The sequence below is a fragment of the Eretmochelys imbricata genome, chromosome 12, assembly GCF_965152235.1.
Source record: "Eretmochelys imbricata isolate rEreImb1 chromosome 12, rEreImb1.hap1, whole genome shotgun sequence".
Lineage (NCBI taxonomy): Eukaryota > Metazoa > Chordata > Testudines > Cheloniidae > Eretmochelys > Eretmochelys imbricata.
In genome coordinates this window covers 13,647,904-13,674,738 of record NC_135583.1, presented here as the reverse complement: position 1 = coordinate 13,674,738, position 26,835 = coordinate 13,647,904, and the positions used below count along the sequence as shown (strand labels likewise).

The window sequence follows — 26,835 nt, the reverse complement described above, 5'->3', positions numbered from 1 at the left end:
TAATATCATTAATTTCTGGTAAAATTTTGTTTGTTTTTGTAATTATTAAGTTAATTGTTGAAATCAATCCTTTTCACTGAAAATCTGCTTGTGTTTAAAGGTGTAATATTGAGAGTCAGATATTGATTAGTTTACCGCAGTGAAATCTGCAATAACCTCAGACTAGAATCTGGAACTGTGCTGTCCAGTGGTTGGGGAGAGGAACATAATGAAATTACAAGTCTGATTGTGGGGAAAGTAAAATTGTTTAGGATGTTTTCTGTTTACTTTTAAAAAAAGTAATACTCAGCCAAATCCTGACGTCCGTACTTTAATAACAGTTTTGACTGAGTGAAATCAGAATAAAGGTTTTATAAGGAATAAGGACTAAAGTAAACAAGGAATTCCTTTGGTTCGTGCAACAAACATAGCAGAGAAGTGTTAACTGATTAAATCTTGTTTTAAGAATTAATAGCTTAAATCCAAGTTCCTTGGCTCATTGAAATAATACAGTGAGAAAATCTGTTTTATGGGACGATAATACAACTAACATTTGGTAGATAGGTCACTGTATAAGAGTATCTTTACATTTGTTACTTTACACACACCACCCCTTTTAGATAGTATAAGGTTTTTGTTATGCAACTATTGCCAATAAGTTTTTTGGCTTCCACTGTCCTCCCATTTCTACTAAATTTGTCACAGTCTAGCTCCTCAAAAAGCAAATACAAACAAAAAACTGTTTCTTATCCTGACACTCACACCCTATCTCTTCTTTCTGTGTATTAGTAAAGTACTTGGAGAAGTTGCCCCCTCTCATTTTTTCAGTCATCTCTGATTCTATACTTCATGGGGTTCACTTTGGGTTTTGCTTTGGCCTGTTCTTCCACGTAGCTCATTATCTACTTATTTCTGCTAAGCAAAGTTCTTTCTTCCTTGTTGTTCTCATTTATCTTATTCCAAACTATGGGCCCACTCTTTCCTATCCTTTTAAGACCTATCACTTTTATCCTCAACTGGTCATATATTTTTGACCCCCTTTGACTCATCCCTTTTTTGACCTGTCCAAGTGAACATGTGATTTTACCTCATCTTTCAGCTTAAAAGTCTAGAGATGGAAGAGTTTCTCTTAACTTAGAAGAGCATCCTCATTTTTCCATTTTTTATATTTCCCCTCATATCAGAGCCCTCCATTCTTCATTACTTTACCTTTCTGCTTAATTTTACAAGCCTTGAGAAATGCGAGTTCATCTCACAGGCAACCCATTGACTTTCCCACATTCCAACTGGAACCAGAATAAGTAAGACAGGCCAAAACTTAGAAAGAAAGTTGAGATTCATTGTGATCATATCAATAGTTAAAAACAAAAGATTATCATAATGTCCTATGAGGTTACTGAGAGAAAAATCTGAACCCCATTTGCTGCTGATCTCCATGGATGCACCAATGAAATAGGTCCTCCACTCCCAAAGGATCAGTAGTGAGCCGGATGCCAATATGAGGGATGTGATGATCTGACTGTGACAGAGATTTTATTTTTACCCGCTATTAACCACCAAATCCCACCCAGAAATGTGATCCAAGTTTTTGTGTAGTGCCTGAAGGCTTTTTATGTAGGTCCTTGGTTTTCAAGGCATCCATAAAATTCCAGGCCAACCCAGAAGAGCTCCTGTGTGCTCGAACACTAAATTCATCCAGAACAATAAGTCTGGGTGTCTCCAAGACCAGGTGGGTCAGAAACTCAGTTAGCTCAGACTGGAATTATGAAGTGCTGTACACTACAACTTTTGCCATTTTAACCGTATTCTAAACTCTCAAACAAGGATGAATGTGGTTTTGAAATTGGGTACTACCTACAGCTGAAGTAAGGATATTACATGCCAGTCCTGCCTCAGCACCGAGGGAAGCACCAATTGTCCTCTTGATGTCTCTTCCAGATTTATGTGATTCTTTGATTACATTATCTCCTGGTTTCTCTTGGCTGGTATTATACCAGCTACCAATTTAGACAGAGCTGAGCTAACAAAGGGCAAGCCAAATTATTTACCCAGGTCTTGGTTCTAAAAGCACATTTGGAGGCCTCACTCATGATTAATTTATGAATCCATAGTCATTATTAGCTACTGACCTTGCATTAAGCAATGTTCTTGGTCAATGAATAGACCCAACAGTCAGGGCCGTATCAGCTGATGACATGTTTGCCCGAAATGAGATCTCAGAAGAGACTATAACCAGATACTAGTTGTCATACAGCTGGTCTGAGTCTGAAAAATGGTCCCTCCCCCCTTCACCTTCACTTTCCATGCTTGTTGTAACAGGAAACAGAAGAAATGGGGTTCTAGAAATGGTCCCACTTGACTGGCTAGTCAATGCCTATGGCACTACATGCAAATGTTAAATCAGAATCATCGTAACTCTACTTACTTTCTTCCAAGGTATGCCATTAATTTGAAACAAATTTACCTCACACTACACTGGAGTTACTTGGCTGTTGATCATTCTGCATTAGTGACATCAGAAATATTTAGATTAATAGAAATACTTAGATTGTAAACTCTTTGGGGCAGGGCCTGTCTTTTGTTCTATGTTTGTACAGCATCTAGCACAAAGGGATTCCTGGTCCATGACTGGGGCTCATAAGCATTACAGTAATAAAAATAATAATGGAAAGCTGACATTCAGTAAGTGTTGTCTATGTTGACAGTGACCTTCCAAGGAGGCTGAGGGATGAGTGGGAAGATTTGGCTTATTTTGTTGGTTCATGACATATGAAGAAGGTCCTAAAGGTTTTCTTTTTTTCCTGCTTCTTTTTTACATTAGCATTTCAGATCTTGTCTACCCAGGAAGACCCTCTGGAAGGACAGAGAACTAGTAGTTACTCTGTTAGCTCAAGTGGTAGAGGCCTGTATTGTGGATCTAAAGATTCAAACCCTGAAATACGGTCCACTGGTTAGGGCATTAGCCTAGGCCTTGGGAGTCCCAGGGAGTCCCTCTTTTGCCACAGGCTTCCTGTGTGACTTTGGGCAAATCACTTAGGACCAGAACAGATTTTGAAAGGTATTTATGTGCCTACAGATGCTGCGCAGGAATTTCAAAAGGATTATCTCAAATATCTGGCCCTTAGTTTCTCCCAGCCTTAGTTTCCCATCTGTAAAATTAAAATAACATTCCTGTACCGCACAGATATGATGTGAGAATAAATATATTAAATTTATATTGTGAGTTGCTCAGATACAGTAATAGGAGCTATTTAAGTATCCAAGATGAATAGTTCTCAAGTACCAAAGACACAAAACTAAATGAATACAAGGGAGATTTGTATTCAGATTATTTAAAACTCTTAATTTTTGTTTGTTTTCATTAATGCCTGTTTAACTAACACAGGTAGAAGAACATCTCTCTTTATAGGAATTCAGACTCCTACTTCTTAAATTAAGAGCTCATTCTGACAATAGGCTTGTCTATACTACAAAAATAATCCAGTGCTGACAATGTATGTCAGTATCAGGAGCTGTTGAACTGCTGCTGAAGAAGTGTTACCTGCAAGTGTGCACAAGAACAAGTCATATTCACCATTTTGGATACTGTGACTAACAAATCTCCAAGAAAAGTAAAGGAAGAGCAGACTTGACTTATTTTTTATTAAAAAGAAGCAAAACTTTCAAGTCTTCACTATGTATCAGAAAGCAAACTTGTGGAAAGCATAGTTTTCTTAATATCACTTATTTTAAGGCAAAGGTATTTTGTGTTATGGACACTGTGGCAGTGCATATTGTACGTACATCATGAAAACTCTGTAGAGAAGATTGAAAGTCCAAACTTACAGCCTTTAAACGAATGTACAAAACTCTGAGACCTTAGTGAAGGTGTCAGTCCTCTTCATGTTGTGTTTGAGGATCATCTGTCCCTGGTGACCTTTGCCATCTCTTTGGTTGGTTATTGCCAGCTCTTTTGCTTCTTGTGACCCTTCCTGTTTTCTGCTTTAGTCTTTCACTTGTGTTTTTTTTATTCAAAAGCCTTTGAACCAGCCACGCTTGGTATCAGTAGATGCCAGTACTCTAAAGAACAATGGAAATGATGCTTGATTAAATACTGCTGTTTAAGAGCCATGATTTTTTTTTCTTTGAAACTATCTTGACTCTCTAACCTTGAAAAGACTTTGCGTCTAAAAGCTGTGGATATTTACAAATAACGCTGCTTTCTGCCTCGTGATACAATCAGTTCATGAAAAACTTCAGTTGATGAAAAGAACCTTATAGATTCAGTATAAAATTCATTGAGAGGACTCACATTGTATGGCATTTTAGAGATGTCCATTGTAAAAGTTTGTCACAAAACTTGAGTCCCAGTTACGTACTCTGTTTTTTATGAGTTTTGCAGGCTCTTTCATTACAGCAAACTGTACAAATTGTTTGCTCTGAAGCCACTTGATCACTTTATTTCAATTTTAGAACTTAGAAGCCATGCTCATGAGTAGCATTAACAGACATAATACCCCAAATTTAAACAGAAATCATATAGTCACATAGAAATCTTAGTTGACACTTTTCGTTTGATTTCATACCCGCTTTATGGGTGTCTGCCAGGTCTTCAAAGAGAGATCCAATTGCCTGGCAAGTGACACAGATTTAGCCCTCATTACAGTATGATTAAAGTTTCCAAGCCAAAAAAGCAGTGTTGGTGATTCAGACAGCCCACTTTTTCCCTAATAGAGAATTTGTTGAAATTGCTGCAGTTTTATGGAGTGCACTTGATGCTTATTTTATGATGGAAAAATACCTATAATTCCCTGTTAATAAAATATTGTAATATTATATGTTGGTCTGAATTCAGTTCATCTGGACAAGGCTTTGAAGTCAGCACTAGTGACCATTCCTTATTTATAAGATTTCATGATTGCAAGGCAAGGAAAATAGATAGTGCTGTTTTTCCAGTGATTTGGCAACAGTTTACTCACTACCACTTGCAGATCTGAATTCAGTTGTTATGGGGTTTTCAGGCTGCAAGATGGTGGAGATCAAGTATGTCACAGAGGTGACAAATTTATAATCTGTGGAGACAGAGTGTTAGCTACATCATCTGACAGCTGAACCACAAAGTGGCATTAGCATCAGCTGTCATCCTTCTTGCTACAGACAATGGTGTCTGCTAGAGGCAGAAGAGGAGGCGAAAAGCAGGAGTGTGCGTGTGTATATGGAACTGTTGTCTGTTGCTCTCCAGCTAAAGAACTGGCGTTTTGAGCTAGGAATGTGGAATGACTGGCCCAGTGAATGAAAGAATGTCATAGGTGTATTTTGAAACTATCCATTGAGGTTTCTTATTTTCCTCTACTCTTAGCAGAATGTCCTTTATGCCTCAAAACCTGATATCTCCATAAAACCAGCTCACAAATTTAGTACAAACTGAAACTTTGTCTTAAAAATATAAGTTTGGGATTAAATGAGGTTAGAGATGGAACTACCTTTTCTCTCCAAGAACTGGTGCCTTATCCTATGGGGACTTTGTTGTTAATGTTATTATAGTTGTTATTGTATTAAATTCAGCTTTATGTAGTATAAAACTATTTGAACTTTGAGGATCTGGGTTATAAAATCAGCATATAGTGTTAATATGGAAAAATTGTGGGATAGCATGGGGAAATTAAATGCAGTCAGCCAAATTCTGTGCTATTCTCACCATTCCAAAAGATGTAAGTGAACAGGTACAAGTACAGGACTTAAGTCTTAGATACTCAAGTGTCAATCTTGTGTGTTACTAAATTTTCATCACATATATGGGACTCCATGATGTTGGGAATTAATAATGAAAAGCAAAGCCTTTCATCTCCAGTTACTAGCTCAGTTGTGGGTCAGGTTGGTAGTGCCAAAATGTTTATTCCTTTTGGATTTCTGTTTGATGGCCTATGGAAAATGCACTGGTTCTTCAGTCCTAGTAGGCAAGTGTGTATTTAATATAATGCCACTATCACAACAGACACTAATTTATACCTTTGCTGATGTTTTAAGAGAAGCCAAAAATCAAATGGACATAGCAACAGAACAATATGTCCTCAACAGGAGAAGTGATTTCTCCATGCCAGGGTTGTGACAAGTTATTTTTCCAACGAGTGAGGGACTTGCAGTATTATTACCTGCTCTTTACCTTCCATATGAAGAGAGGACACCCGTCTGTAGTCTTCTTCATAAAGAACTTTACATGTATTTAAAAATGTGTGGGTATAAATATGTGCAGATTTACACATTTATCACACATATACTGCTGATAGCCATGTTACAGATTGCAGGACCATGTCAGCAATAGTGGACAGGAAGGGAGGCAAATTTTGTCTGGAGACCAGAGGCTGGGTCTCAGGCTAAGGGGAATGAGACGAACTGGAAAGAAGTCTTTAGAAATATAGTCTGTAGCTGCAAAGATGGCATCTTTCTAACATTTGCACAGTTTATGGTTAGATATGTTATTTTAAAAAGATAAGGACTAAGGGACCTCTTACATAAGCTGTATTGTTTTCATATCCATGGCCCTAATGACATGTAGGGAATGTCTATAGACCATGAATGAGAAAACAATTTAGGGATTATAGGGTGGTAGTAGAAAGAAAAATACTTTGTAAACCACTGAAACTTACTGGGATCTATGCCTACAAAAGGAAACCTTTAGAAGGAAAGCAATACCTTTGAATTACTAACAAATATGCTCCTGAGTTGCAATACCATTGAAAAGTTTCATATTACCATATTGAGTGTACTAGGAATTACCTAACCTGGGTTGGTGATGAAGCAGAAATAATGCATGGGCAAAAAGCTTATTAAAGAATATTAATGAAGGACTCTGGTGTCATCTAGAAAAAGAATTGCAAAATCATAAACACAGATGGAGATGGACCGAAAATAATTTCTTAGACAGAGGCAGTGAATATGCAGAGTATAGAAAAAGAAGTTAGGGGAAGTGTTAGGCAATTAAAAGCAGAGGTGGTGAGAGCTCGGAAGGAGAGAGGGAAAGAGAGAGAGTAGCCTGCTTTCAGAGAGAGAGTTCTGAGAGCTTTTGGACCTGATACTGAGAGGGTATACCAGACTCATTGAAAGACTGGCAATTTTTTTTCATCAGTTATATTTGTAAGGTTGGTGTAACCGATGTTAGAATTTGGCCCAAAATATGTTGTGAATAAAACAGAACAAATAATTTGTTATATTAGTTTCACCACTTTCTCTGCAAATTCTCTTTGAGCAGATTGCTATCTTCTCAGATTTATTCACTATCTGAAATTATTTGGTAAATAATTATGGAGAATTTTGGTCTGCAGATTGTTTGGGGAAAGGTCATTGCAATTATGTATCTGAAGCTGAAACCATATTGGTTAGTTTTGATCAAACACACAGCTCATTTAATATTGGATGAGATTGGATGAGAGTGACTATTTAGAATTGGGTTCTCGCATGACTGTGTGATTATGAATTCAGAATGTACTTTCTGGAAATCTCCAACATTTGCTTAAAATTTGCTGTTTCTGCAAACATTCCTGCCAGTAAATTAATTTGCTAGAATATCTGGCAAGTTAACAGAAAAGTGTGATGCAAATACAGTAAAAAGTATTTTTTTAAAAAATTAAAAGAATATTCACGGTTTTTTTCCTGTATTCACCAATCTTTAGTTTTCCACTAATATGATCAATCTTGACTTGTGGTAAATAAGGAAGGTGTTTTACTCTCTACAAATTGCACCCTCAGCAGCATTTTAATAAAGGTTATGGGTTGTGGGGAGGGGTTTATCTGATACTGGGGATATATTTATATATCTTAGAAGGCCAAAATGTGTCTTTCTAGAGTTTTCAGATCCTTTAATAAGAATGATTTTTGACCATCATGGTCAAAGTTGATTTGAGGAGATGCCCTGGAGATGAAAGGTTAACAATTTGTCCAGTTTATAATGGATTAATCACTCACTGTACACAGTGTTTATCGTAGCAGACGATTTGCCACACACTAAGAGCAGTAATTTTATTTTATATTAGGGCGTCCCAAGTGTATCTTAGACATTTCTCCTTCAATGTATTTTCCAGCTTATAGATAAAGCCTAAATTTAGCTGTCACTTGCGAAGTGATAGAATGGGAGTTGGGTTATTAACAGCTTTGCTTGCCTGTAGGTGACACTGTTTCACCATTTATCTGAACATTGTCCAATATCTTGTCTAGGGACAAAAAAAAAAGTTATGTTAGAATAATTTGAGAGAGATTCAAATAAATACATTGCATTAATGGTTCCTTCCGTCTTGGTTAGAATAGTGGAGTATTAGGTATGGGTGGATAAATGGCATGTTATCCTTTTCAAAGACGGCAGCAGTTTATGAAATTATTTCTGATTAATTAGCTCACTAGCATCTCTATGTCTGTTCAGTATCCCCTTGACAGATAAGATGCTAAAAAGATCACTCTACAGTGTTTCTAAAGGCTAATGTAATAAACCTGGAGGATAATACACTAGTGGAAAATCCTAATTCACTGCTAACTTGTGGCAATATAAAAGTAAAGTTAAAATGTTCTTAGTCATGCAAGTCATTTAAATTAATAATGTGTGCCATTAAGTGAAATCTCAGGGAGGATTTTTTTCCTACAGGAAAAAGAATACTGCTTACAGAGAAAATAAAAAATTCTATGAGGCTTGAGCAATCATCTATCTCAAAGCTACAGTGTTCATACTGCCAGATGTTCCGGTGCTGCGGCTGCTTTGACATGTATATCTCTCTTCCCGGCAGAAAACAATATATACATCAGCCCAGGTGCAAGGTGGCCTTGCCAGCAAATCCACCTCCTCCTAGCTGTGACACTCATCCACTTCCCATCACAATGTGTACATTAGAAGGAGATTGCAATTAATGCCTGGAAAGAATAGGTTTCACTAAAGTGATGTGCACAGTAATGATATTGTTAGCTTCCTTAATTTCCAGTTTCACCATCAATTATGTCACGTGTTTCATCCAGTTGGTGCTACCCTCCCAGTGTTAATTATAACCTACAAGACTGTTACAGTTAATGTTATGGCAAGCATATTGTCTCTTCAAGGCTCCAGAGCAGCTCATAAATTATCTTGAAGGTAAAATGTAACTTGGGGAACTAGTTATGAAAATTCCATCCATCTCGCTTAGGAGGTGCAGCTGCTACTGTCAGCTGCCTTGCTGCTGCATTGTGAAGGAATTATGGTGGGTCAAGTTTAAGATGCTAGGCCCAGACTGTCACTGAGGAGAAAGGCTGTCCTGGCCCTGTCAGACAAGTACCTTCTGCCAATCCCTTGTGGTTTCACTTTGCAGGCAGTAAAAGGCAGGCAGTGCAGGTGGATGGTCCCCAAGCTGTCTCTATTCATTACTTTACAGAAACTTGTTTTAGTTAGGCAGGTACGGAGACCTTTTCTCTTCACTGTTGTCATGATGTTAGGCATCATCTGCAAAGTCTCAGATAGATAACTCTATAAATAACTCAGTGTTATGTTGGGTCTGTGGTGTTGGTGGGGAGTGTGGGGGAATGATTAGCACCAGACGCACACACCCAGTAATTCACTGGGTTGTAAAATGATTGTTAATTTACTTGTAGGAAGCGGTGGGTTTGGAGGAGCACATCTGTTCCTTTTTATTTCAAATACATAATTTGATGAGGTGAGATTTAATTGCTAAGTAATTTGTATGAAAGTTTGGCATTACATAAGCATGTTTTTATATTGGGATTATTTTTATGAAGTGTGTGTTTGTTTAATTTTTCTCTCACAAGAATTGCAAACTCTGTTCAAGCCCTTGAGGCTTTAAAAAAAAAAAAAGACAAAGTACTCACAACTAGATGAGACTTTCATTAAACATATTTGTATAGTTACTGTAAATGCCCTTTTATTGCTGACGGATCTTCCTTTGAAATTCTGGATCATGAGTTAGTTTGGAAAGCTTTCAAGCTTTGGGAGTGCCCCCTAAGCATTTGTCTTTATTAACTACAAGTCAGGTTTTCTGATGGCGCAGTTTTCTCTGCACTTTCATACCATTCAAAAGCATCCCATGTTTAGTCACTGGTGTCTCCCCCTGTTGCCTATAGCTGAGAGGGCAGATGAATGAACACTGAAAGTTGGTGCTTGTGCAATTCCACATAGAGTCAGAGGTGCTGAAGATGCAAATACACAGGGCCTTTGTGAATGAATAAATGTTGTGAACTGACTCAAGGAGAATATGCACAATAATAAAAATCAGCAAGGACAATGCATCACAAAATGCAGTTTGTTCATTTGTTTTAACAGCTGTAATTCAATTTTAATTATTTTTGATAATTTATAATGTCCCAGAGCAAATTTTTCAAAATAATGAAGATTTGGTAAGTGAGACCTTAATTTATAAGCACCCTGCCTTTAAACCTTTGCAAAGTAGGGAATGAAGGCATCTGCATGTAGAAATTACTGAAAAGTGCATTAGCTAGGTGCTACCATAGATTCATTGTCACTTTCTTTTTTCCCCTGGAAATTCCAGGAAATGTGTCTTTGATACATTTCGAGGTCCACTTCCCCCCAAATATGGGACACTTGGGCTATGTCTATGCTACAACCTATGTTGGCAAAACTTATGTTGCTCAGGGTTGTGAATATTCTAACCCCCTGAGTGATATAAGTTACACCGACATAAGTGCTCGTGTGCACAGCGCTATGTCAGTGGGAGAGCTTCTGCCGCCGACATTGCTTCTGCTGCTCGCCTGGGTGGTTTTTTAAGGCCAATGGGAGAGTCTCTGTCTCTCTCCTCCCTCCCCCTCATCAGCATAGAGCATGTTCTTCTCTTGAGAAGAGAATAGACTCCTAAATTTCAGCCTTTTTAAGGAACCGGAACTCCAACTCTTATCTTATCTTTGTTATTCAGAGCTAGATTATGCCTTCAGGGACAGCCTCGAGCAGGTGTGATATGCAAACTGCATCATCCTGCCCAGAAGCATTGTGCCTCAGAGACATAATTCCTCCCTTGCTTCCTCCTTTCTTTGCTCCCGGGGCGGGGGAGGAGGAAAAGGGAAGGGAGAAAGAGTTATTTATTTTTGGTGTATACCATTTAGTGGTACATTGCTCCACCCTGCATGGCTCCTATATGTAACACCTTGTGTGACCAACTAAAGTTTGCTGTGTAGTTGTAGCCATGTCAGTCCCAGGATACCAGAGAGACAATGTGGGTGAGATAATAGCTTTTATTGGACCAACTTCTGTGGCTTGAAAGCTTCTCTCTCTCACCAACAAAAGTTGGTCCAATACAAGATATTACCTCATCCACCTTGTCTCTCAACTGAAGTTTGACTTCTGACCATAACTATATGGAGATCATCCATCAGTGTCACCAAAATGGTCCCAATATTGTGGCTCAGTCTGCATTCTGGTTGAGAAGGATTAAGGATATCTGCATTGATTAGCAGTTGTTAAAGTATGGTTGTCTCTAATTTTTGGATGAGTTTTCTTAGGAAAAGAAGATTGGGGATAGAGCAGTAATTTTTAAGATTGCTGGAGTCCAGTACTGGTTTCAAAAGGACTGGTCAGACTATTGCATGCTTCAAAGAGGTAGGTATATTGATTTATATGAAAAAAGTGTTAATGAATCCTGGAGGCTTAATTCTGTTCTCACATACATTGGTTTTACATCAGTGTATCTCCACTGACTTCAGTAAAGTTACCGTTGATTTAACTTAATGTAACAGAGACCAGAATAAGGCCTCAGTAAATGTCTTTTAAACTGTCAATATGAGGGTCTGTCAGAGTTCCATTTTACTACTGTTTCAGGAGAGAGAGATTTGGTTGGAAACAGTCTTTTCTGACTGAACTTGGCATGCAAAACTATCAGTACAGAAGTATTTCTTTTAAATATAAAAATTTTGTTTTATGCAACTGAAAAAGAAAACCTTACCAGAATAAAGTGCTTTTGTTTCCCTGCACTGTATAGCCTGAGGCCAACTTCAAAAGAAAAACTATAACTTGGAAAGTGATTGAACTACTGATATTATGAAGCCATAGGTCATTTGGGAAAATATATTAAAGTTACTTTAAAAAGGGGGGTGGAGGAGAGCCTAAAAAGTGGCTGCCACAGAAATCTGCTGTCACACTTGAAGAGTTTTTAAAAAATCATTGGAAATTTTAGAGTTTGGGCTGTTGGGTTTTGGGGGTTTTTTTGGATGCAGCTGGATTGACATAATAGAACAAAACTGCACCAAAGGAGTCATTATATTCTGTTGAGTCAACAACTCAGGAAGAAAATGAATTTTTAAGGTAGGGTCAGTAATAGGTCAAAACACTTTGGGGAAAATGCAATTTATTTAGAGTTATAAACTCTTATTTATGAATATGCAGTTTGTAAAACAAACTCAATCAGACATTTTTCTTTGCATAAAGGAAGACATTTTTGAAATAGTATATATATGAAAGTATGCATTTTCCCAGTGCAGTTGAAATCTACCAGGTACACAAATACGTAAATATTAAAAAAAGTTTTGTAAAACAAATATGTACAAATACTGAAAGCACTTATATCAAAGTTTTGAGAGGAAAACATAATGCATTTCAAAAACAAAAACAGAATATTATAAAAAAGTGCAACAGTTACATGAATTCCAAATAGCCACAGAGCAGGATTCTTTATAGAAATTCTCGATGAGAAAGCAGATCTCTAAATGTAACCCCATGAAGCACATAAGTCTCTATGCAGAAATGTACTTTATTATATTATTGCCACAAATAAACATTAAAGCCTGAGTATTCTTCTTTAAAAAAAAAATCACTGTGGTTTTGGTTTGTTTACAGCAACTAAAATTAGCATGACGGCTTTAACTTTGGATTTTCTTATTTGGGACATGAATTAATCATAAACTCTAATCTATATATGAGTACCTACATGCACATGTGGAGTTTGGAAGTTGTCAAGGCTCTGAATGAACACAGAAGTCTGCCCATGCAGATCATATTGCATACTTATTTCTTGTCCCTCCCATTAACCTCTTATCATAGTACTTTTTCCTTTGTCAAACTCTACTATGGAAGAAATGTTGGGATTATTTTTGTTTGCCAGTACTGCTAAACCTTTTCTTTTCTTTATTGTAGTGAGATGAAAAATAAATTTGTCACACTTTGCCCCTTTTCAGTGTTTCATGGTCAATTTCTGATAAATGGGTCTCTTGTAAGAGAGCCATTTTATAATTGGTCTTGAGTCAGAAGTTTAAAATTTTTCTTCAGTAGGATTGTTCAAACCACATACATTCCATATAATTGTATTTGCATAATTCATTTTATATGGTCAAGAAACAAGAACGTCATTACACACCTACGCCACAGTCCAACAGAGCACTTAGGCACACGAGTACCTTTAAGCAGAGAAATGGTCCCACTGAAGGAACATACCTTGTAATCAAATCAGTGGCTCTACTTATGTACTTAAGTTACACATGTTTTTAAGGCCCCAGTTCAGCTAAGCATCTTAAGCATGTGCCTAACCTTAAGTATGTTCTTAGGTCCCATTGTCAATGGACTTTCAGTCAATGGGATTTAAGCCAGCGGTTCTCAAACTGTGGGTCGGGTCATGACCCTGTTTTAATGGGGTCACCAGGACTGGTGTTAGACTTTCTGGGGCCCAGGGCTGAAGCTGAACTTCGAGCTCCACCACCTGGGGCTGAAGCCTGAGGGCCTCAGCTCTGGGTAGCAGGGCTCAGGCTTCGGCTTCAGCCCTGGTTACAGGCCCCCTGCCCAGGGCTGAAGACCTTGGGCTTTCCCCCCCACACCCCTGTTCCTCCCCCCAGCCAGGGCAGCAGGGCTCAGGCTTTCGTCCCCCCCATGGGGTCGTGTAGTAATTTTGTCAGAAGGGGGTTGCGGTGCAATGAAGTTTGAGAACCGCTAACCTAAGCACATGCTTTAAAACATGAGCTTAAAGTACATTGCTGCATAGACACCTATATGCTTCACGGACCAGGGTTACATTTAGAGATCTGCTTTCTCATCAAGTATTTCTATATAGAATCCTGCTCTGTATCTATTTGGAATTCATGTAACTGTTGCACTTTTTATAATATCCTGTCTTTGTTTATGAAATACATAATGACTTCCTCTCAAAATTTAAATTAATGACTCAAAGTTTTAAACATTTTTATAATCTTAACATAATTTCCACCAATGTAGAGGTTGATCCTGAAAGATGCTGATCAACCCTTGCTGAGTGCTCTCAGCTGTCATTGAAATGAAAAATATTAGTCCAGGAATTCTCACCTTATTTTTTTTCCTCTTCATCTGATGAAAGGAAACTTTAAGAAAACCACAAATTGTCAGAAACATTATGAAGAAAAAGATTAGTGTTCCTTTTATTTTAATTTTTTTGTAATTACAAATTGTGATTTAAATATGCTTAAGTGTCATTAGGTGCCATCAGTTATGAATCCTAAAATAGAATTCACCTTTTATTTTTAATTGGCTCGCTTTTTAATTCAAAACCTTAGCTTTATTTAAGCACATTATTTTCTGTTTCACACAAAAGTATGTACAAGATTTATTGGCGTTTTCATGAAAAAATAAAAGAATTTTCATGTTTTATAAGAAACTTAATACACTCTCACAGATGGTCCTGCTCAGGTGTGATTTTAATTACGAGCTACAACAAAGCCCAGCACAGTAGGAAGTCTCTTAATAAATGTCCTGAGGCTTTTGTCTTCACATGTCAAAAAGCCTTTTTATTGAGTGATTAAAATATTTTCTTTTATTGGCTGATTTTAAAAATGAACAAAATGCTTGGAATAGAAATATGAGGGCTTCCAGAGTTCAAAATTTGTTGATTTGCATTGTTTGGGGGGAGTGAAAAAGACGTTTTATTTTGGAATTACTTTTCCCCCTGCTCTCTAAATTTGCTTTTCAAAAAGCAAATGCTAGACAAATGTGTTAATAATATATTAAAATGTGCATGAACATGAATAATGTATTAACTAATGAAAATGTGTTCTCTTTACATACGGTGCTTGATTTTGGCTTGTCACTTTGTTTAGCAGTAAAGAGCTAGGTTTAGTAAAACACTGTATAAAATGCACAGAGAAACCAATAATAATTTAATCCCAGCCATAACATACATCTTCCATTAATAAAACACAAAAGATATGGTCTTATTGTTAAATATTAGTAATATATTATAATAATTTTATACTGTCTCTCCCTTAGTGGGGAATTATGAGGACCTCATGTAAGGACCTCAGTGTCCTGACATGGTTAATTATCCATAGATAATGGTTATCAGCAATAGCTGTTATAAGCACCACAGCCTCACTGTTGAGGGGTTATTAAGTGTTTGCACTCTCAGGTGCAGTGCACCTATGCACTTCTCTACAGAAACAAACAGCTGTGTTTTCTTTACTGTATTATACATCACATTCAGTGCATCATTTATTATAGCAAAGCTAATGATGCACATGCAAACCTTTATGTCCCATATTATACTGTGGTAATATATTTGCTATAGATATGTTAATTTAGCTTTCATAAGTCATTTATCTGTGCTAATATATAATGTATCTTATTTAGAATGCTGAGGCTCTGGGGTTTATTACGTATGAGTGTATTTAAATAACGTTAAAAAATTTCTTTTGAGGGTCATAACAAATGAGTAGAACTAACTTAACCATGTTGAGTGGCTAAAAATTTCCTGGTCCCCAAATCCTGTTTCATAATATCTGAGAACTTTCTTCTTAAGGACACAGTTATTTGTAATCATTATTCCAAATCTGGGACAGTGAAAAGAGTGAAAATAATGAGCATATACAAGTATCATAGGTTGTTTTTTCAATGAGGTTGAATGCACCTCATGGGAGGAAGTTCCTTTAAATTTAGATAGTTATGGATCACTTTAAATCATGGTATGGAAAATGCTTTACTCCTTACACATGTAGCCTAGGACTTAGCCTATGGGTTAACGTATTAGTTTAAAGTTAGCTTTTAAGTAAAAAGATAAGATACATGTATAAAGCAGTAATGCAAGAGGCCTCCAGGCCCAAACCTGTAAGACATTAGTGTAATCACTTAGCATAAGGAAGTTAGGGCTATAAGTCTTAGCATAAATAAGCTGACCAGCAGTAACCCTAAATTACAAGTTGGCATAAGATATAATTTTGCAATAAACAGTTCTTCTGATATTTTGTATAAAGTGCTGACAAGTACCTGCAAAAAGTTAGTTGATGCCAGTTTCAGTATTGTAGGATAGGAACATCAGCAGATGCTTAACAGCAGGATTGCTATAATAACCAATTGATGTATATGCTAATAAGGTTAAGATAATTCATATGCTCACCTATAGAATAGGGACACTGCAACAATACGAGGGAGAGGAAATTAATTAAGGGCAAAGGAGGCTGAACACCCTTATGAATATTCATGGCAGTCATCAAATCATGTAATAGGGCTAACTACAGCCTAGACCAGAGATTCTCAAACTGTGGTCCGTAGACCACCTGTGGTCCACGAGCTCCATTCAGGTGGTCCGCGGATGGATCCCTCTAAGGTGCACATCTGGGCTGCTGCACACAACAGAATGAAGGGCCACCCACCTAATTAGTGGAGACGTGCAGGCGTGGCTCCATTAATTAGGTGCCTGGACCCTGGAGAAGACACACATGTAAGGTGAGGTGGTGGCCTCGGGGGGAATAGAGGGTAGGTGGGAGGGGCAAGAGTAGTGAGAAGAGGGAGTGGGGGGAATTTGGGATGTGCAGGGCTGCGGCAGCCAGAGAAAGAGGCAACTTTCCCCAGCTCTAGGGCTCCTGCTGCCAGGGAGAGATGGCCCTCCTTCTCAGCCTCAGCTCTGTGGCTGCTGTGGCGGGGGGAGAGAGGGAGAGACCCCCCCTCCTTCCAAGCCCCAGCTCAGGGGCTGCCGCAGTGGGGGATATCCCCCTCCTTCCCAGCCCAAGCTTGGGGGCTGCTGTGGTGGGGGAGAGGGGAAGAGATTCCACTCCTTCCCAGCCCCAGCTCAGGGGCTGGCGCGGCAGGGGAGAGAGGGCACATCCATTGCATTAGAAAGGCAAGACTACTGATATTAAAATATGAGTTGTGTGCTTTTATTTGTAGAACAAAAAACATTAATTATTATTAAGGGTGGTTTTTTTATATAACACTTTTATCCAAAGTGCTTTACAATAGTTAGCTAACAGTACAAACAACATTTGAAAAGATCATTAAGCGGTCTGCCAAGACCCTCAGAAGTTTTCAAGTGGTCCACGAAAAAAAAGTTTGAGAACCAATGGCCTAGGCCAGTGGGACTTGACCATTGGATCACTTGGCATGCCAGAGATAGGATTGAACCCTAATGGACCACCACCTGTCTCTACAGGAATTGGGAGAGTATGTGTATGACACTGGACATAAAGATAATAATGCATTACTGTTACATTCTTGTTTGGATCGGTACTTATGTATTTACTAATTGTGTTAATAAGACTATTGCAAAGTCAAAAGCTTTTTCCCAAATGTGAGTGTTGCAGCCATGCATATTGAGGTTTCCAACTGAATTGTAATTCTAATAACTCTGGGCTTGATCTTGGAGCTGAAACCTGCCAATCAGAGTGCTAATTTGTCATTTGGGGTTTCGAAAGTAATCAATAGACAATCAACAGATCAGGCAACATACATTTCTTATAACGTACCATATTGAATGAGTGTTGAATAATGGAATGAAAAGATAAAGTGCTAATTTTATATAAACGAAACCACGTTCAGCCTGGGGCCTACTGAAAGTAGGATGAGTTTTATGGTCTTTGAAGATGATTGGTCAATATCACTCCTTATCTAATAAGAGCTAAATTGCATTTAAAGATGCCAGATTGTTAGAAGGACAGCACTGGGCCTGTGCTCACATATTGCCTGGGACGTTGAGGATGTGGACGTTGTTGGGCTTGGTGATGCTAACGCTAACAGTTTTATCATGAATCTCACATTATTTGGTATTTTTGGAGTCATGTGATCACGTGAAAATCTTAGCTTACAATTTTTTTAAAGTAAGTTTCCAGCCCTCATGGCTGCTGAGAAGGCAAGTAAAGAGACCCCAGATTTATTATGCTATGTAGCCATGATTTTTTGGAACCTGACTCATGAGTTTTGAATGCTTCGCATTGGCAATGCTGCATGCACAATGGGAAAGCTGCATCAGTCTGCGTCATAGCTACATGAAGAATAACTTCATCAATTAAGAATAAGGAATAGAAGTATGATTTTTATTTAGGGAAAAATCTTACAAACATTTCCTCATTAGTAATTTTAGGAGCTTTTTATCTTTAGTGAATATCTGGTAAACTCTTGTGGTCTTAGTTAAACTGATGCTGAAGACTCTTCTGTGCTATTTCAGCTACTATTATAGGGTCACAGACATACTAGCTAATTTGTCTGCTGACACTGGTATAAATTGGGAACTACTCAGTGGAAATCAGTGGAGTTATACCAGTGTTAGACCTGGGGCTTTATCTTGTACTGTATTCTTATCCTGTATTCCAACTCATCCTGTGTTATGAAAAGGTACAATAGAACCTAGGAATTTGGAGTGAAAGGTCTGCTGGCTTGTTTCAAGTTGTTATTGATTATTTGCTGAGTGGCAGCAGAGTGCGATGCTTTAGAAAAATAGGATGGTGCCTGTCCCCAGGAGTTTAGGCAAGAACATTTTTCTTTTCCCTTAATCTTGTGTGGGTTCTCTAAGGGGAGAGCAGTCCTGTATGGAAAGTAGTAGAGTAGGAGATGGTATGGAGTTGGGTTGCCAACTACTCTGTTTAACATTAATTTACATTGGTTCTGCCGCTCCACAGTGAATCCTGCCCCCTGTTACTGATGAGTAATAAGAGGACAATAGCAGTCATGGATACCATGAGACTGTGGCTCCTTGAGGTTGGGGGCTGTCTTGTGTGGCATGTGGAGGGACACAGCTTCTGCACTGATGGACCACTCCACTTCAAGAGAACAAAACGTTCCAACTCCTGGCTGCTACACAGGAAAAACATGCGCCGGGAGTGATTTGGCTCTCTGTGGTACTACCCCAGAAGCAGAAGGATTCATCATGCACTTATAAGCTCAAAAGTTAGGCCTGTTATTCAGGGTGCTAAGCATTACAGGCAATGGGAGCTGTGATGCTTGAAAATTAGGCCTGGCTCTTTGTGAACCAGGTGCAATCAGTTTCCGTTTAATTCACTGGTTACTGCTTTGGGGTGTATCTCTTAAAATGAATTTGCCTAGTTACAGCTCAGTTCTGGCTTTGCCATAAGCCCTGATTTAAGGAGGCAGCACGTGTTTGAGGCCTGGGAATCACAATGTAGGCCCTAGTTATCCCTTTGCACCAGAGGGAAAGTAATCTGCTTTATACCTTGCACAGGTTATTTTCTCCTCTATGCTGTTCTAATTTACACTTTAGAGGAGTGAAGTCCAGGTTCTTCCCATGCCCACCTTCTTTCATCCATTTGCCTGGAAATGTGGGGAGTATGAGCCCCGCATATGTTGCTCTCCCCTCAACACTGTTATTAGACATGGGTAGTTCGTGCAGAGGAGTAAGAGGATGCCTTAAGACCGCTTAGCCATCTGCATGGGCATCTGACAGTCCATATTTGTGCCCTTAATATCTACCAGTGTAACAATGCAAACAATTTTTAGTGTTCATGAAGAAAGGTGGGTTGGCAATCCTGGAGACTGAAGTCCTCTCTCACTGAACAGTTATGGTATGGACAATGCCTGTTTCCCCCTCAGTTTTTAATATTATAACTTAAAAAAAAAAGAAACGTACAGAATCTAAAGGCTTAAAAAAACAAAAAGTGTGTGAGACTGGTTTCAATGTAATTATGTGCATTTTAAAGCAGAGACTAAAATCAAGTTTCACACCGTTGGTAACCATTGTTAAATTCATTAATAAAATATAACTGATCTTGATCTGTATTTTCTATCTCCATTATAATCTAAACAAGAAGCATTTGGCTCATGAAAGTAAATATTTTTGATCCTTTGTTGTCAGAGTCCACAATTTTCTCTACGGAATTCTTTGGTGAGACAGAAAACTAATATACTGAGCAACTGGAATTGCAGGCTTGTAATTTAGAAATATCCATTTTATCCCATGTAATTTCTTCCCTAAAATTCCTTAGTCTGAATCTGATACAGGTAGGAGCCAAGGCAAACAGTAACCATTTATAGTCATTCAGACTAGTTTGGGTTTCACTATAATGTAAAAGAAAAAGAGCTCTTGGCTTCCTTTCACGTGTGTTACAGGAGTAGAAAATGCATTAAAATTTACCATTAAATGTTGCCACATTTCTATAACAATTGCAAACTTCTGTTTGAAAAAATCTAGAGATGTAGAAATCTTCATACAATAAACTCTGCCAAATAAGAAGTCAGTTTCCAAGGTTTTTTTCAGTCCAGAATGAATACATACCTTGAGTTCTCCCAATCCTCCAGGTAATAGCTTCAACCTATTACAACACTCAAATCTTTGCAATTAACAGTGAGTTATGACAATTTATTAAGGGGAAAATTGTGGCCTAGATTGAAGTCCACAGCTTCTATTGAATTACATTCCGACTCCTTTCAAAGTCAGAGGCACTTCTATGCAGGCACTTGTGACACAAAGATGAGGTCTCATAATAAGGTTCATGGGATGGTCTGTGCACAATCGTGTACCCACAAAGGCAGCAATGACAACTGTGCATTGTGCTACACACATGCAGGTGCAGAGAACGGGAAAAATGAGTATGTAAGTGGGCTATTCCCAGCAAGAATACAGGCATATATTAAAGGACCATTCCTTCAAAACATTTACTACTGGCTGTAGTGCTGTCTATTGTGAGTAGTAATGGTAGTAAGTACTAGAGCAGACAGTAAGTGTTTGCAGGACTGAGTCCTAAATTTGTTTGTATGTGGACTACATACCTACTTGTTCCAGAGGTTGTTACACAGTAGCTAGATTCTGGCCAAAATGCTTCATTGTTCACCACCACTCACTCAGCAAAAAAAATTGAGTAAGGAAATAAATTTTGTTTTCAAGACTTTAATTTTAAAACTTCATGAACAATACTGAAATGAGTTCTGTCTTGGCTTAGTCAGGTTACTCAATTTGAATAACTCCCTACCCCACCCACTGTGCATGCACGTACGCTCACACACACATCTGTTAAATACATGCTGTATTGATGGAAAGTATGACCTCTTACTTCCCCCTAGTAAGCAAGGTTTGCCAAAACATAATTCAGAGTCTGCAGGAGGCCAGTTCTGAGTAACTTTGGGGTGTAGAACTATGATTTAATTTCTCTGTCTCAAATTTTCACACATAAATGTAGTTAAAATACTTATTCTACCTCTGTTAAAGTACTTTGACATCCTTGAATGAATGGTGTTATGTTATAATACATAATGACTTTCATAGAAGCCAGGTTGGTGAATCTGTGTAGCTAAAAATACACATACTTTTTGTGGTGGGAAGGGGATTGACAATGTTATGGTTTTTATATATGAGAAAAATGAGATAAAGTACAGTAATATATTTTGTTAAAAACAGTTGTAGTAACAAGAAGGGTAGTATTGCAGGTTAGTAACTCTGCTATATCTATTAGAAGGTGGCATAAGTCAATAAGCCAAATGCATGTTAACTATGAAAAGCTATGTTCAGAGGAGGTTTCGTGCATAGGAGTGTAGGGGTGAGAAGGAGACCCTGCCAGCATGTGAAAAACTTCATAATGGTAAGTTATGTATTGAAATAGATAAACAACCTGTAATACCTAATGAAAATACATGTCAAAATACAAACTAATTATATTACTTCATAAAGGAGAGAGATCCTAAAAACTGCCTACAATGTCTCCGCTGAAGAATTATATCTTTGGGTATGATTAGGAGTCATATGTTAGTGCAAGAAAAGATGTCACATTATCTATTTTACCTATTTCTGCTGCTTATAAAGAACTTCACTGGATCCAAAATCTCATTACTGAGATGGATTTCTAGGACCAAAGTAATACTGTTTCTTAGTACCATAAAAATCTACAAAATTCACTTTGCCATCTGTAGAGACATAGTGGAGCAAAGTAAGTTAGCCTCAAATGAAGGGTTTTGTCCTCCCTCTGTGGGAGAAATCCAAACCAGAATTAGCAAGACATCACTTTTGGACTAGCCCATTGACATTTGAAGAGGCAGCCTGCCAGAGATGTGAATTTTCAGAAGCAGTATGAAGAATTGGTTTTATGGAATTGGATTTTAGCTGCAGCATGGCAAAATCTGAAGTTTTTACAATGTTATTGCCAATAGATTCTTAACAATTTAGAAATGGCCACTTGACATCATTGCTTCACTCTGTTATTAAAGGAACTATATGCTATATGCCTGTTTCAATTAGAAAGATATTTACTCTAGAAGCTGGACTCTTGGTTGCCTTCAAGGAAACAGGTAATCAATAAATGAACAATTTAATGGAGTAGAGTCCAGCAAATTATTATCACCCTGGGTAAAAGGAAGCTAAATTTGGAAGATATTCCACCAAAAAACAAACCCCAAAGCCCAGAACAATGTTAAAAAGAATAAAGTTTTGAAATTACAAAATTATTGCTTTGATAACATCAAGCCTTTTTATATTAAAAAAATTGAGTGGATTATAAACTAGGGAAATATTAACAAAGATCTGTGTGCTTCCTAAAAAACATCTGTTAAAAATGTCCACTGAACACTGCTACCTTTTTGATGATCTGCACATTTCACTCTGGGGATGGATAACCTTAAGATGACCTTTTCACATCTGGGTCATGTCCTAGTAAAACTTGTCTTTTTTCTTAGACTTCAGCTGGGCTGGCGTTTCTGACAGACGTGTAAACAGATGCAAGCATTGTTGCTAATGACAGGTGATTATAAGTGGCATGGGTGCCAAGGTAATTAAACCATGCTTTGACAGGAACATTTGGTGATGTGGTATTTCAGCATTAGAAAAATTGTTACAACACATTTTCCCCTGCTAGGCTTCTCCTGAATATCATTAATTTTGAGTATTTGGCCATAGGACTTTGGGATCTTGAACACTGCTCACTGTCTGAAATATAGAACCATTCAGTGCAGGAAAATAGGGGAAATCCCTAGTAGAAAAGAATGGGTATATGAACAGAATTTTGGGCTTTTTAGATGAAACATCATTCTAGGAAGCTCTTTCAAGTATAGATGCATTACATTAGTTATAGGAGCTATGTTATCCTGCTTTATTTTGGGTTATTGTGCTATTCTTTATCATATACTTTATTTCTTACTGAATATCAAAACTGTGTTTTTATTGCTGCATATTGCAGTTCCTAAATCTGTTTAAAAGCAGTGTGTGGATCTGTACTTCACAGTACAATACAAATTATTATCAAACTACAATACCCACCTGCGGAAGTAAAGAAACAGATTGATAGAGCCAGAAGAGTTCCCAGAAGTTACCTAGTACAGGACAGGCCTAACAAAGAAAATAACAGAACGCCACTAGCCGTCACCTTCAGCCCCCAACTAAAACCCCTCCAACGCATTATTAAGGATCTACAACCTATCCTAAAGGATGACCCAACACTCTCACAAATCTTGGGAGACAGGCCAGTCCTTGCCTACAGACAGCCCTGCAACCTGAAGCAAATACTCACCAACAACCACATACCATACAACAGAACCACTAACCCAGGAACTTATCCTTGCAACAAAGCCCGTTGCCAACTGTGCCCACATATCTATTCAGGGGACACCATCAAAGGGCCTAATAACATCAGCCACACTATCAGAGGCTCGTTCACCTGCACAACTGGACAGTCTCTACGTAAAAGAATAAATGGACACAAATCAGATGTCAAGAATTATAACATTCATTAACCAGTCGGAGAACACTTCAATCTCTCTGGTCACGCAATCACAGACATGAAGGTCACTATCTTAAAACAAAAAAACTTCAAATCCAGACTCCAGCGAGAAACTGCTGAATTGGAATTCATTTGCAAATTGGATACTATTAATTTAGGCTTAAATAGAGACTGGGAGTGGCTAAGTCATTATGCAAGGTAGCCTATTTCCCCTTGTTTTTTCCTACCTCCCCCCCCCCCCCCCCGATGTTCTGGTTTAACTTGGATTTAAACTTGAAGAGTGGTCAGTTTGGATGAGCTATTACCAGCAGGAGAGTGAGTTTGTGTGTGTATGGGGGTGGGGGGGTGAGAAAACCTGGATTTGTGCTGGAAATGGCCCACCTTGATTATCATGCACATTGTAGGGAGAGTGGTCACTTTGGATGAGCTATTACCAGCAGGATAGTGAGTTTGTGTGTGTGGTTTTTGGGAGGGGGGTGAGGGGGTGAGAGAACCTGGATTTGTGCAGGAAATGGCCCGACTTGATTATCATGCACATTGTGTAGAGAGTTGTCACTTTGGATGGGCTATCACCAGCAGGAGAGTGAATTTGTGTGGGGGGGTGGAGGGTGAGAAAACCTGGATTTGTGCTGGAAATGGCCCAACTTGATGATCACTTTAGATAAGCTATTACCAGCAGGACAGTGGGGTGGGAGGAGGTATTGTTTCATATTCTCTGTGTGTATATAAAGTCTGCTGCAGTTTCCACAGTATGCATCCGATGAAGTGAGCTGTAGCTCACGAAAGCTCATGCTCATATAAATTGGTTAGTCTCTAAGGTGCCACAAGTACTCCTTTTCTTTTTGCGAATACAGACTAACACGGCTGTTACTCTGAAACCTATCAAACTAGAAATACATCATAAGCTTAGAAACCATAAATGATGAAGTAAATGCTATAAAACGTTTATACTATTTAAGCAATGTACTATCAAATCTTAATGATTTACTAGTCCAGATGACTTTATGCCCCTCACTCAGCTACTTCTGCTCATTACAGGTTTTTTTTTTGCTTTTGGTGCCCAGCAAAATAACCAATGGGAGTCTAGTAACTATTTTAGTGGTAAGAAAAGTTGATACATTTATATGGAATTTTAAACATGGTGTAGTCATTTTCTCACCAATGGCTTTTAAAGCTTTAGTCAAATGGGTTGAAAGATCTCACCCCCATACATTTTACAGGAAGTGATTAAATGTACTAAGCCTACCTAAATCACAATAAAATATTCAATAAAAGTACTTGCATCACAATTGGCCTGTACTAGACTGAGGCATAAGCACTTTTACAGAGGAAAAAAATGCATTGTCTGTGATGATAAATTATGTTCTGTGACAGGGTCAGGCCAGATGGCTACAGAAGAATGATAGAAGGCAGATATATTAGCCCCAGGTTAGGTAGGTCCCTTTTCCCTGGGTAAGGTAACAGGGAAGGTTCCAGAACAATCAGGAACTTTCTGGAAACAATTAAGGCAGACAGGCTGATTAGAACACCTGCAGCCAATCAGGAAGCTGCCAGAATCAATTAAGACAGGCAGGCTAATCAGGGCACCTGGGTTTTAAAAAGGAGCTCACTTCAGTTTGTGGTATGCGTGCGAGGAGCTGGGTGCAAGAATCAGAGGGTGAGAAGGCGTTCTACTGGAAGGCTGAGAAGTACAAGCATTATCAGACATCAAGAGGAAGGTCCTGTGGTGAGAATAAAGAAGGTGTTGGGAGGAGGCCATGGGGAAGTAGCCCAGGGAGTTGTAGCTGTCACGCAGCAGTTACAGGAGCCACTGTAGACAGCTGCAATCCACAGGGCCCTGGGCTGGAACCCGGAGTAGAGGGCGGGCCTGGGTTTCCCCCATCCCCCCAACTCCCTACTTGATACCGAGGAGTTGACCTGGACTGTGGGTTCCACCAGAGGGGAAGGTCTCTGGCCTGTTCCCTGATCCACTAGGTGGATCAGCAGAGACTGCGGGGATTGTTCTTCTTCCTTTTCTCCATGCTGGCCAGTGATGAGGCTAACTGAGTGAATGGCAGATTTGAGCCACGAAAGTGGCCAAACTGAGGGCTGCCGTGAACCTCTGAGGTGAGCAAATCCGCCAATAAGCACAGGACCTACCAAGGCAGAGGAGGAACTTTGTCACAGTTCCTTCCAATGAAAGTGAGAAGACCCTGACAAAGTATAGTGATACCTCTGAGGAATAACGGAATACGGTGTCTCTTGTAAAGTTTCCCAGTGGGACAACTCTGATAATTAGGAGGCTGATTTCAGTGTTCTACTCAAGGCAGTTAAGTCCAAAGCAGACTGCAAAGAGCTCCAAAGGGATTTCATAAAACTGGGTGACTGGGCAACAAAATGGCAAATGAAATTCAATGTTGATAAATGCAAAGTAATGCACATTGGAAAATATAACCCCAGCTATACATTTAAAATGATGGGGTCTAAATTAGCTGTTATCACTCAAGAAAGAGATCTTGAAGTCATTGTGGATAGTTCTCTGTAAACACCGACTCAATGTGCAGTCACCAAAAAAGTGAACAGACTGTTGGGAATCATTAAGAAAAGGATAGATAATAAGACAAAAATATCATATTGCCTCTATATAAATCCATGGTAAGCCCACATCTTGAATACTGCATGCAGATGTGGTCGCTCCATCTCAAAAATGATATATTGGAATTGTAAAAGGTTCAGAAAAGAACAAGAAAAATCATTAGGTGTATGGAACAGCTTCCATACGAGGAGAGATTAATAAAATTGAGACTTTTTCAGCTTGGAAAAGAGATGACTAAGGGGAGGTATTATAGAGGTCTATAAAATCATGACTGGTGTCGAGAAAGTAAATAAGGGAGTGTTATTTACGCTTTCTCATAACACACGAACTAGGGGTCACCCAATGAAATTAATAGACAGTAGGTTTTAAACAAAAGGAAGTATTTGTTTGCACAAAACACAGTCAACCTGTGGAACTCCTTGCCAGAGGATGTTGTGAAGGCCAAAACTATA

The 26,835-nt window shown here is 38.5% G+C and overlaps 1 protein-coding gene across 7 annotated transcripts in view; it reads left to right on the top strand.

Moving 5' to 3' along the window:
• FTO (FTO alpha-ketoglutarate dependent dioxygenase) overlaps nucleotides 1-26,835 on the top strand; it is a 330,710-nt gene that overhangs the window by 164,711 nt on the left and 139,164 nt on the right. Inside the window, exon 9 of one of the 7 annotated variants that reach the window (XM_077830855.1) lies at nucleotides 22,769-22,833. The exons of the other annotated variants lie outside the window; for them this stretch is intronic. Coding sequence (XP_077686981.1) covers nucleotides 22,769-22,793 — 25 coding nt within the window. The 3' untranslated portion in view covers nucleotides 22,794-22,833. The remainder of the gene's footprint in view (nucleotides 1-22,768; nucleotides 22,834-26,835) is intronic. 7 annotated transcript variants of the gene reach the window in all.